General features: G+C 42.7%; 2 protein-coding genes across 4 annotated transcripts in view; one reads left to right on the top strand and one right to left on the bottom strand.

Moving 5' to 3' along the window:
- Mettl9 (methyltransferase like 9) overlaps nt 1-12688 on the top strand; it is a 37292-nt gene that overhangs the window by 23678 nt on the left and 926 nt on the right. Inside the window, exon 5 of one of the 3 annotated variants that reach the window (XM_027410240.2) lies at nt 4704-5069. The exons of the other annotated variants lie outside the window; for them this stretch is intronic. Coding sequence (XP_027266041.1) covers nt 4704-4717 — 14 coding nt within the window. The 3' untranslated portion in view covers nt 4718-5069. Of the gene's footprint in view, nt 1-4703; nt 5070-12688 lie in introns of those variants that run through there. 3 annotated transcript variants of the gene reach the window in all.
- On the bottom strand, nt 1258-11240 carry Igsf6 (immunoglobulin superfamily member 6). Its single transcript, XM_027410242.2, has 6 exons — nt 10461-11240; nt 6728-7087; nt 4723-4826; nt 4072-4122; nt 3654-3731; nt 1258-2425 (listed from the first exon to the last, which is right to left on the bottom strand). Exons 1-6 carry the CDS (start codon nt 10501-10503, stop codon nt 2369-2371), a joined length of 693 nt encoding a protein of 230 aa, XP_027266043.1. The 5' UTR covers nt 10504-11240; the 3' UTR covers nt 1258-2368.

Genomic DNA, 12688 nt, shown 5'->3' with positions numbered 1-12688 from the left:
AAACATAAGAAGTGGGTTACAGATGCTTGCCTCCATCTATACTGGACTTGAAAATGGAAAAATCTATAGACATGGGAGGGCAGGAAGAAAATGAATGGAATAGATCTCTCTTTGAACATACTTCTTTGTACATTACATTCCTGTTGTTGAATGGCTTTTCACCCTGCTTCAACCGTGAGTGCATTATATATCATGAACATCATGTGTATGTTACACAGTGAAAAGACCCAGTAAGTGTCCTCTGATCTGACCTTGCTGTGGTGCCATTCTCTGTCACTAAGCGTTGGCTCCATCTCCACACCGCACTCACTAGTCATTGAGTTGTGAGGTTCTGGCTTCCTGTGTCCTGATGGGCAACCACATGATAGAACTTTAATGCTACTTCCTGGCATAGCAGGAGGTGGAAAAGCAGGAGGAAGAAACATCAATCTAACCACAAATTTCATTTCCTTGTGTTTCTGACAAGAAACATTGAAAGGAAGTCAAGCTAAATAAGAGCACAGTCTTCACTTAAGACTGAGAACAAGCTCCTTGATTGTGGGTGTCCAGAGCTGCCTGTGGATCTGAGGAGTCTGGCCTGTGACACATTACAAATTTGAGACAAAGCCTTGTTGCTAGGGGTGACCTTTATTGACCTGTAACTTCTGTAGATTGTCTGGAGCACTCTGTTGTTGTTGTTACTGCTTCCTTTCTCCAAGTCTCTAATTAGATCCTGATGATTTCCATGGGAAATTGTGAGGACTGGAGACTTCAAGGCGCAGAATGGGCTTGTTGTGAGGGTGCCTGAGTGCACTTAGCCTGCTTGGCTTAATTAATTAACAAAAAGCAATTATAGTGAAGTGATTACTCTTGATTGGGGGGGGTATTGTGCATTTAACTACAGTTTTGTTGTGTAGACTAATAACTTAGAATAAGCAGTCTTGTGTTTTATTTTCTTTATTTAAAGATTTATTTATTTTATGTGCATTGGTGTTTTGCCTGCATGTATGTCTGTGTGAGAGTGTTGGATCCTCTGGACCTAGAATTACAGACAGTTGTGAGCTGCCGTGTGGGTGCTGGGAATTGAACCCATTTTCTCTGGAAGAGCAGCTATTGCTCTTATCCTCTGAGCCATCTCTCTAGCCCCACCTGTGTTTCTTTTTATTTGGTTTCCTCACCTAGTCTTCATTAGGGTTTGGTAATTTGGTGAGACCTGTTCAGGGGAAAGGATGCACTTAAGGAGAATTATGTTGTACAAATGAAAATTTAATAACATGATTAATTTGTTAAAATTATAATTTTATTTAAAAAGAAACTGTACTAATAGAATACACTGTTTAATATTTAATGAGCAGTGTGAACTTGTCGGTACTTTATATTCAAAGAACAATCCATGGCACACCTCTTAGAGAAATAGTGAGGACCTTGCTGTACCAGGCCTTTCTCCTAGGTTCACTACAGGTGTGTGGCCCTGGCATTCCCTGGGTCTGAAGTCTTTGGCACCACACTGACATCTAGAGTCAGTTGTATGCATTTGTTCTGAGGCATTTTCTGATCTGCTTTGGGTTTCTTCCTCTGGTCGCTCTTTTGGTCTTGCTTTTCTTAGTTGTTCTGTATACTTCAGCAGGAGAATGTGCACTGTCCATTGCTCCATTACAATATCAGAAGAAATGATTTTTGTTCCTAGATACTTTTTCCAATGAGTTTCTTTTACTCAAAAATTGGCCGCCTCTTCTCTCCTTTTTCCCCCCTCACATGATTGTAATTGTTTCAACATTTCCACAACTTGGAATTGAGATTTGTGGTTTAACTTTAAGCCTTCTCTGGGTTAATGGCCCTGACTTAACTAGTATGTTGGGTGAACTGACAGGATATTCGTGATAATAATTTTAAAAGACTGTTATGATGATTTTTTTAAATTGGGCTCATTAGACTGTTCCTGGAAAATTAGAAAAAGAGATCCTCCAGTTGAATTTTCTTGAGGTTTTCATATTTTGTAGTTACTGTAGTGACAGTTTCTTATGTTCTACCTTCTGGTGTGACTGGCTGCCTTTTCCATTTGTTGTCTTTTTTCCTTTGGTGGTGACAGTTGTTTTTGAGACAGATGACATTTGTCTCTGGCCTCAAATTCATCCTGTACTCAAGTATGACCTTGAACCTCTGATCATCTTTACTTCACCTCCAGAATGTTGGGATTACAGCCTTGTGTCACTTTGCTGAGTTTATGTGGTGATGGGGATCCAACCCAGGGCTTTGTGCCTGCTCGGCAAGCATTCTGCCAGCTTAGCTACATCCCTGGCTCTTTGGTGTTTTTGGTTGGTTAGTGTCTGTCACACTTTGTAGATGCTGGAGTTGCACTTTTAGTGATATAATTAAAAAGAAAGCACATCTATGGTCTTCCAAAGTTGGGAAGTGCTCTTCTATTTTCGAAAGTGCTGTCTCTCTCCTGTGACGGTAAACGTAAGCTTTGCTTAACATTATGTTACCAGTGTTGTCATTCTACAGCTACAAAGGAGCTATTTTGCCACTATGCACCTTTGGTCTTGTGTACACTTTGAATCACTCTGTGTGTGTGTCTGAATACTTTCAGTTTGAATTTTCTTTTTGTGTGAAAAAAGCATCCACCCTTTGCTTTGGTGTGTGATCTTTTGAGATAGGTAGCCTCCAGACTGACTTTGAACTCTATGCATGTAGTCCAGGATGACCTTGAGCTATAAGTCTCTCTGCTTTTACCCAGGAAATACTGGATTACAAGTATGTTACCAATGGGCGTGATAGCATATACCTTTAATCCCAGCACTCAGGAGGCAGAGGCAGACAGATCTACAAAGTGAGTTATGGGACAGCCAGAGCTATTACATTGAGAAATCCTGTCTTGAAAAATCAAAAAAAAAAAAAAAAAGTTTAGATTTTTAGTTTTCAAAACTGATGCTGAGGGTGGAACCCACGGGCTTAGTAAGTATTGGGCAAGTGCTCTGCCACAGAGTTATATCCCCATCCCATAAAAAGACCTTACAGATTGGAGAACTCTCCTCACCCACCTACCCCAAAGCAAAAATCAAAAACAAAAACAAAACAGAGAGAAAAGAAAATCATACTTGATAGTCATCATCCTGTTGTGTTTGCCTCTTTCCTAGTTATCTGTTCTCTGTATACATTGTTATAGAGCGCTTAGCATTAGAGCCATGTGTTCTAGAACCAGGTATCCTGCTACCCATAAAGCTGCATTCCCTCCAGAATCCTGTGGCTTGAGAGGTACTCTGTCAGGAAGTTGCCTAGACTATCCTATCCCCAGTGTCTCAGCCCTAGAGCTAGCAAGATGCTGCTTTTGTATCACTAGCAAATTTATTTTTTCCTTATTGTAACAAGTGACTTAAACATACTGTTTAATCTACACAGGTTTGTGGCACTGACTTATGGACTACTGCTCACTGGCTGCATAAAAGCCCCTCGTGTGTATTGAAAACCACATCACTAGGATGGAGGCCTCTGACTGTTAAACATTTTATCAAATGCCCTCTGTCATACTTTTGGCTAAAGAGGTTCTGATACAGACACTTTGTGAAGAGTCTTCTAAAGGAAAACTTGATAATTGACAGCTTGTTGGCAGCATATTCCTTTTCAGTGATAGAGGCTTTCTGTCTTCATTGTGGCCTTTGCTGTTTTATACTCACAGGTTGTTGGCTTGTTTCCACGTATCTCTTATGGTATAATTCTTGAGCGATTTCCTGAAAGATGCGCCTAGCACTCTTCTGTAAAATCAAAACGGGGGTGGGGTGTTAGTCTTTCAGGGGCACAAGTTCCATCTACCTTTATTCCATCTACCTTTATTTCGGGGGCTGAGCAGTGGGACCCTCTGCAGCCACATGGAGTTAGCCTCTGTGCCCTGAGTGCATTCAGAAGAGTGTGGCTGAGATCTATCGGTTTGGGATGGCAGCTTCCTCCCCAGATGGTTGTAAAGTGATGATCCCTTAGAGGAAACAGCAGCCTCTAGGGTGGAAGCTACTGTGTTGTTCTCTGGGCTTCCAAACACAGCTCACATTTGAATTGTTCCCGCCCGCCACAGTGTAGAAATACAAGTACTGGTAGTACCTTTTGTGAGTCGTCTTTGGTTTCTCTGTGTCTTGGACTGTTAGATTTTGACTGCCAAGAATAAGAAAATCTGTGAGCATTTTGTGATACTGTGCTGAAAGGGAACTGAGCTGGCCTAGTGTTTGAATGGTACACACTAGATAACTTTCATAACATTTTAGGTGCTTTTGTTTAACAAATGAATTTAGCAACTTAAATGGATCTTACTATAGCATATGAAAGAATTCTAATAGATATTTATATCCCCACTTTTCTAATAGATATTTATATCCCCACTTTTTAACATATATACAGATCAAAGAAACTTCTTTTTGGTACATTTAGGTCTTGAATGTTTTAAGGCAACTTCTAATATCTTCATTAACTGTTTCTGCTCTTAAAAATGGTTCTTCAGGTTTTCCTAGGTAACAGTATCCTCTCTTCTCCAGACTCCACCCTTGCAGTAGAAAACAAACACAGGTGCTTAATCCCTTAGTTGTGGCCTCTGACTAACAGTCTCAGCTATGAAGAAGGCTCAAGGGTTCTGCAGCCTCCTCCCAAGTGGGGCCCCTAAAGATCTGAGCCAGGTGTTTTCTGGGCCAGCTGTTCCCGAGGCAGACAGATGAAAGTAACTTCTCTATGGTAACATCCAGGTGAGAGCATTTGACTTACTTTGAAGAGGACTATGAAGATCACACACACTCCAGTGATGTAGACAGAGAACAGTACTAAGAGCACGATCAGGAGACTGTGTACCTCCTTGCTGAGAAGTCTTTCTTCATTGTGGAGACAGAAATAACAGTCACTGTTGAAGCATGTTCTGGCAGGCATCTATGAAGCATCACTTACGATACATTTAGAGGTGGAGCCTGAACTGGTTGTGCTTACCCATCCCAGCAACGTCTACCTGGGGCCCCATAAGGAGAAGATGCTCAGAATGAGATTGAGTCAGTTCAGTGGCTTTTAAATGTGTTACAACAGAAATGCTTCTTCATAAAATAAAAACATTAAAAAATTAAGTTGAATTTAATACCTTTAATACCAGCACTTGTAAGACCGAAGTAGATGGACAGAAGCTTGTAAGTTCAAAGCTAGCCTGCTCTACGTAATAGGTTCTAGGACAGCCAGGGCTACATAGTGAGACTGTCTTAAACAAACAAATTGAGTTGGACATCTGTTGTAGTGCTGAGAATCATCTTTTTTTTTTTTTTTTTTTTTTCCCCCACTTCTCATGGTACCATACTACTGATTGAACCTAGTGCCTCACACACGCTTAAGCCTTCTACCACTGAACTCCATCTAGCCCAAGAATTACTTTTTATAAGAATTACTTAAATACACGGACATTTAAATTTTCTTTTGTTACAAGTGATCAGCAAGTGTCACCAAATCTGTTGTTGCAGTGCAGATATTTTCTTGGTATTTGTTGGTGCAACTGTTTAAAGCTAACTAGTGCCATCTGGTAAAAACTGAAGGAGGTAGCGCCCTGAGGATCTTAGAGGCAACACCTTGCTTTAAAGGCAGTTGTGACATGTGCTTCCATTAGCAAAGCCCTGCAGGGAGTAACACTGAGTGTGTTTTCACATCTGAATTCTCTTTTTGGGCAGGAAATATCCTGTGTTCAAAGAGGGTATTAAGTAACTTGTGTGTCTTTCAGTACTGATTATATGAAACATGAAATACAATTAGATACAAAATTATTTCCTGTTAACCTGTGGTTCCAGGTAAATATCCCATAGGTCCTATCCCATGGACTCAGTTTATACAATGAACATTTTTTTGTTTTTGTAAAACATAGCATTTTGCTCAGATCTTTAAACTTGTATCTCACAAGCACAAATTATGGTGTAAATCTGGTAGTATAAATACCTTGTCGAAAGCTGCTAGTTTCCAGAACCTCCGTGACTGACTCTGGTATCCACAGACACAGAGGCAATGGTGGGCCTTCTCAGTTCTCTATCCCCAGACTTCACTCCTGTGTAACATAGGCAGGCCTGTGTGTACAGTGTCTAAGTGTAACTTGGTCAGGCCTGTGTGTACAGTGTGTAGGTGTAACACAGGCAGACCTTTGTGTACAGTGGCTAGGTGTAACAGAGGCTTGTATGTTCAATGTGTAGGTGTAATAGGGAGACCTGTATGTCTTCCAGCTTTCTTAGAAACTGTCTTTGCATTGTACTGTAAGAGAAGCAGAAGTGACCAATAAATTGGACTCAGAAAAAATAAAGAGGAGTAAACACAAATTTGGAGAATAGATCAGTAGATCCTTGGCCTTTGTCATTGTGCCTGGATATCAGAGAAGAAAAACGGATGACTCTGGCTTCCTGAAAAGATTCCTGGAAATCCCTCCCTCACTCACCTGAGGACATCAAACCTACATAAACACCAGCAGCAATTTCACCAAGCTCCTCCTTTGAGTAGTTTGAGATAGACATTCTAAACAGACTGTAGTAGTATATGACTGTAGTGCCAGCTCCTTGGGAAGCTGAGGCAAGAGGAGGATTTGAGCCAAGAGTTCAAAGCAGCCTAGAACAAGTCAGCAAGACTTGATCTCTTTTAAAGGGAAAAAAAAGCGAATAATAACCCCCCCCAAAAAAAATCAGAGAAATGTCTTTACACGATCATGAAACTTAACAACCATGTAACATGTTAACAAATGTGACATAGTCCTGTGACTGACCTCTTACCACCAATGTAGTCCCGTTTCCAGTCTGTTTAGCTCTTGGTGCTGGTTCATGGGGAAATGCTATTCCACAGATGTAAATTGCACTGTCATTTGGAGACACCCTGTTGACAGTGAGGGAGACTCGGTTCTGGTCCAGGGTTTCTTGCACTGTGAACTTGTCTGCCTTATTTCTACATCCATCCAAGCACAGAGCCTCAGGCTGATGAGTGCCACAGCGAAACCACAGGCTTCTTGGTTGCTTTGAAGAACATCCAGTTGTGGAAAAGGTACACTCCATGGTGACAGTCTCAGAAGTGTAGTCTACCTCTAGGTAACCTGGCTGCACCACGGAGACAGTACAGGCACCCACCGCACCTGTGTGAGGAAGCACGTGAGTGTTGGGGAGCTTCTTTGCAGTCGATGCTGCTTGGCACTATTGGCCCAGGGGACCAGTCAGTCTCTTTGATTCTTGTCCTACTCCCATTAAAAACAATAAAGACAACAGTGGGCCTCACCTGTGTTAACTCATTGCTGCTGCTCTTTACCTGATGGTTGTTGGCATGCCATCTGGCTATCGGAGGACAGCCTCAGAGAAGTTCTCATGGGATCAGTGTGGCTAGTGGAGGTGGTGTGTCTGAAGCCAGAAGTATGTTCTTAGTGCCTATAAGCATTTCCTTGATCTCAAGCCATCCATGTAATCTTGAAGAGCCTGTTTCCTCCTGCACACCCCTTGTTTTGGGGTGTGCTTAAGCACATGAGCACCACCAGGTTTTCTGCCTGTTGGGTGCTGGAATGCCTAGAGATGAATCTGGTTTCCATTTGGGAATTAGGATAACAGGAAAAGATGTACCTATGAGAAAATGCAGCTCCAGCCCAACCAATGGCTTTCCTAACTGCTGTAGGGCTGAGGTCAGGGAGGGAGTCCCCTGTGCATTGGTCTTCCTGACTCATCGTATAGTAACAAAGAGAACAGACTGGAGTTGGAACCCATCTCTGCACTTGCAGCTCTGAGCGCTGCTTGGGTTTCCTATCATGGTGGGGTTGCTGCTCCCTTGTGCAGTTCATATGGTGTTTAAATGTGATGATGCCCAAGCCATAGGAACTAATAGATAACAGCCATTTCTATTGCTGCCCTGCCATTACTACTCTCCACTGTGTGGCTCCTTGGAGCTTGAGTTCCTGTCTTGACCTTCTAGACCCAGAAATGTGATGCTGGAAAGTCACAAGTATTGGTTCAGGCAGATGAGAATTTATGTGCGTTTTTGGTTCAACTTCTGCCTAGTTATATAGGTCAGATGGTCTCAGAAAAACTAATGGGCCAAGTGGTCTTACTTACCCTACTTTGCTCAAGTGTCGTGGGGGAGGGAATCAATTCCAGCCCTGTGATGCTTATATTCATTTAGCAGTGGTTCTAACCATCCCAATGCTGGAACACCCCCACCCCCACCCCCGCATGTGACCCCCAACCATAAAATTATTTCATTGGTACTTCATAACTTTAGTTTTGCTACAAGAATCATAATGTAAATATCTGATATTTGACCCCCAAAGGGTTGCAACCCACAAGTTGAGAGCTGCTGATTTTGAGGCTAGGGCTCTTTATAACTTAACATTTATTTTGTCCTGTAGGTTTCCACCCAGAGCAGCAGAGGTAATGAAGTTAGTCACAGCATTTGTGAGAGTCTGTTCTCACAGTTCACTTTGAGCATTGTTTACTTTGAGGGAAGCTGAGGCTTTGTGAGACTTGCTTCAAGGAGTTAGTCAGCTTGAGTGCCTCCCGACTTCTTGTGTGCTAGGTCAGTGGGCTAACCCTAGTCTGTTCACTAAGCACCTCCCTCTGCCCAGGCACAGTCACCTTAGAAGCCAGGGGCCACTGAAGCACAGTCCTCTACATGCAGATTTGAAGTGGATCATTCCAACACTGCAAACAGAGCCCAAGTCTCTGAGGTGGCTTTCAGGTGACTGTTTTAAAAGTAAAGCCAACCTTTAACACAGTAAGAAGCATTTGCAACTTGGGAGTTTCATATCTCTGTCTCAGGGTGGGAGAAATCACAAGACAGTGCTGTTCCCTCCCCCTCCGGTTGAGCAACATTAGCCAAAACGAGAAGTCTGGATAGTGTCTACCAAAGCCCTCTCCTGTGAAGTCTTTCTTTTAGGAATTCTTAGACTCCATAGTTTTTTGTTTTAAATCGGTTTTTACTAAAAATGTTGAAAGTTTAGCTTGGAGGAAATAAAATCACCTTGCTACTTTTTGAAAACTAAGGGATACTGTAAGCTGATTTTGTTTGTACTTATGTACTCATGCCTGTGGGCATGCACAAATGAATGTTGAGGTGCGTGTGGAGGCCAGAGGATAAGCTCTGCCTACTTTTGTTTTTCCAGACAGGGTCTCAGTGGTTGAGTAGGCTGGACTGGCTAGTGAACCCTGGGGATCTGCCCAGCTCTGCCTCCCCCTCACTGATACTAGAAGTGCGTGCCACCAGGCCTGACCTTTTTACATGGGTTCTAGAAACCACATGTAGGTTCCTCTGCTTGCATAGCAAGCACTTTACTGAGTTATCTCTCTAGCTCTAACATTTATTAACAATTTATTATTATTAGTAGTGTTGTTATTATTTTGGCTTTTCAAGTCAGAGTTTCTCTGTGTATCCCTGGCTGTTCTAGAACTCACTCTGTAACCTCAAACTCAGAGATCCCCCTGCCCCTGCCCCTGCCCCTGCCCCTGCCTCCTGAGTCCCAGGATTAAAGGTGTGCACCACCACCATCCAGCCCAACATTTATTATTGTGGAAAATGTCAAACATGCAAAAGTAGGTATGTTGCAGGGTGGATCCACCATTGCATGGCTTTACCTCAGTCTTGTTCTGTCTCTTCTTACTGTTTCATCTGCTTACCCATTTGTTGTTATATCTGCAAACATTTCATAATATAGCTGGAGACATAAGGCTTTTCTTTAACTCCAGCTAAAATAGTGATTAAAGGAGTATATACTCATTGCAGGTAGGAACAGTGTAAGACATCACCATGATTCTTCAGCCAGAAGAGCCACTGTTAACATGTTGGTATAATTCATTCTCTTCTCCTCCCCACCTCTTTCTCCCCTCCCTGTGTCCTCCTGCTTTCCTTTTCTTGTGTGTGAACCCAGAGCCTTCCATATGCTAGGCAAGTGGCTCACTGCTGGACTATAGACCTACCTTTACAGATGGGAAAAAAAAATTAATTTCAAGAGCTTTTGCTCCATTTCTTTCCTTGCAGTCCGATTTTGTGGGTAAATCAGAGATTATTTACAACTATGATGAGAGAAATAACTTTTATAGAGCTAGAACAGGCAGTGTCTGAAGATTAGTTATATTATGGGGTGGCTTTTCTCTAGAATAAGTTACAGTAGCTTTAAAACTAAGTTCTTTTTAGCCTTTAGAAACATTGTCCTATGGAAGAAAGTATTACGAAAATCTAGTGCAGTGTGCACTAGCCCAGAGCAAGCTTGCCTGTGTCAGAATTGAATTGTTAGCATATGTGGTCCTGAGCAGATCCTGTCTGGTGAGGTGTGCTCAAAGCAGCACAACAGCAAAGGGCTCGTCGAGGGTAGTAGGGAACCTTCCTTCAGCTCTGGGAAAGAAGAAACCCCACCCCCATACTGTAGTGCTAGACATTTTCAATTATTTGGTAAGGACTTAAAGTATACATATATTAATCAGGAAGCAGCAATTCATTGAAATGAAGTAGAGAAAAGGAAAAATCCTCCTTACCGACATGAAACAGGATCAGACTGACTTCCAGCCGGAGGCCCATCTTGCTTGTGCCCACAGGGCCTATCACTCTGCATGTACTCAAGAGGTTGGCCTTCCTTTTCCTCCTTTCTTTTCAGAAAGGAAGAAGTAAAGAGGAACTCTTATTAAGGAAGCACAAGCAGGAACTTTTAGAAATTGTGTAAGCATGGTTTGTAACAAGTTTTCACCATTTAAAGTTGAGATTTCAGTCTGGAGTTTTTCTAAACCTGTGTGTATATTAGAATTTCTCACAGGCATTTGATGATCTGTGTGGAGGTTTGCTTTACACCCAGCCGTGTTCCAGGAAGTCATGTGATCCTCAGGCAATGCCTGGCATTTTCAGAGTGCTCTTGTTGGCTGCTGTGGTCCTCTGTGGAGTGCCTCTCAGAGCCAGAAATTGCTAGACCTGAGCAGCCACAGGCTATGTTTCCTGTTGGCCTGGGAGAAAAACTAGTGGCCAGTGCATCCTCGCCTGGTGAAGAAGTGCTCAGCTACTGTTAAAAATGCCCACCTGGCTTTAATTCAAAGACCCCTTAGTGTCAACAAGCAAAATGGGTATGCCCCTGGTCCCTGCTCAGGGTCTGAGTCACATATAGCCCCCTCACTGCCACCACACACACACTCAGCCTCTGTCAGTCAGAGTTCTTTGTAAGTGGCAGGAACTGACTCAGGCTGATCTGCTAACACGATTTGGGATGGCTCCTGGAGTTTTGGAAGGCCTGGAGAACCATGTGAACCCTAAGTCAGGAACAGCTTGAGTCATCCTGTGAAACTGATGTGATGCCGGGCTGCTATCTCAGGCCCTGAGTGTTGCAAACTCTTGTCGTTAACACCCACTCATCAGCCCACCTCCCTAGCCATTTGATTCAGTGCCTGCACTTAGCAAACACCTCCTGTTCTTCTGGGTCACCAGATCTTCATTCCAGTTTTGGCAGCAGGCCAAGGTATTGCACTAGTCCCCTGATGCAAGGAAAGCCAGAAAATCAGCTTCCCCTCCCACTAAGGATTAACTCCCCAGACACAGAATGCAGTGCTGGCCACTGAAAAGAGTGCATAGTCTTTCCCCCAGTATCCTGTGTGCTCTAGTAACCTGCTGGTTGTAAATCTCTTTAGCATCAGAAGCCTCACTCTGAATTTAGCAGCCTATCACCATAGCCTCTAAAAGCACCCTACATTCAAATATATTCTTGGTTTTGTCTGTGTATAGTCAGGGTGTGGCTTGTAAGAGAATGTTGTTAGTTTTTTATTACTCTTCATTCTTTGGCTCTTTTGGGGGGCTTGCTACCAGCTCCAAAATACATGCACATATAGGCTTATTCTTTCTTATAAATGCCCAGCCTTAGTTTGGCTTGTTTCCAGCCAGCTTTTCTTTAATTATCCTGTTTATCTTTTGCCTCTGTATCCCTTTTCTTTCCTTCTTACTCTCTGTCTGGCTGTGTAGCTTCGTGCCTGGCCCCTGGCACCCTCCTTCTTTTCTGGTTCTTAGATCCATTTCTTCCCAGATTTCTCCTATTTATTCTCTCTGCCTGCCAGCCCTGCCTATCCTTTCTCCTGCCTTGTTATTATTGGCTGTTCAGCTCTTTATTAGACCAGTCAGGTGTTATAGACAGGCAAAGTAACATAGCTTCACAGAGTTAAAGAAATACAATATGAAAGAATGCAACACACCTTGCATTATTAAACAAATGTTCCACAGCATAAACAAATGTAACACATTTGTTAAAATAATATTCTACAGCAGGAGAATGTGACCTTGCCTGCTTTTCATACCCCAGGCTCCTAGTGCTTATAGTTTGGAAGTGATTGACCGTGACTTAGGGAATGGGTCAGCTTCTCTTGAAAAGCGTATGTGTTTCTGTGAATTAAAATTCCTCATGAAAGGCTGGACGATGGTGGCACACGTGTGCCTTTAGTCCCAGCACTCGGGAGGCAGAGGCAGGCAGGTCTCTGTGAGTTTGAGGCCAGCCTGGTCTACAAACCTACACATGGAAACCCTGTCTTGAAAAATCAGAAAAAAGAAATTCTCATGAGCCTGTTTTAATTTTCATCCAGGTAACACTCTAGGCTGGAAGTTGAATAAGTGTTCTCTATGCATGATTCCCTGTATTGAGCAAAACCCCCTTTCAAATACTAGCAGTTACTCTCTGAATCTGTGTTTGAGTATTTACTGGCTAGTTTTCTGAGCCATAAAAGAAGCTCCATCAGTG

This window comes from Cricetulus griseus, chromosome 3, assembly GCF_003668045.3.
Source record: "Cricetulus griseus strain 17A/GY chromosome 3, alternate assembly CriGri-PICRH-1.0, whole genome shotgun sequence".
NCBI lineage: Eukaryota > Metazoa > Chordata > Mammalia > Rodentia > Cricetidae > Cricetulus > Cricetulus griseus.
The sequence above is the reverse complement of the archived record's forward strand: the minus strand, read 5'-3'. Positions and strand labels throughout refer to the sequence as shown.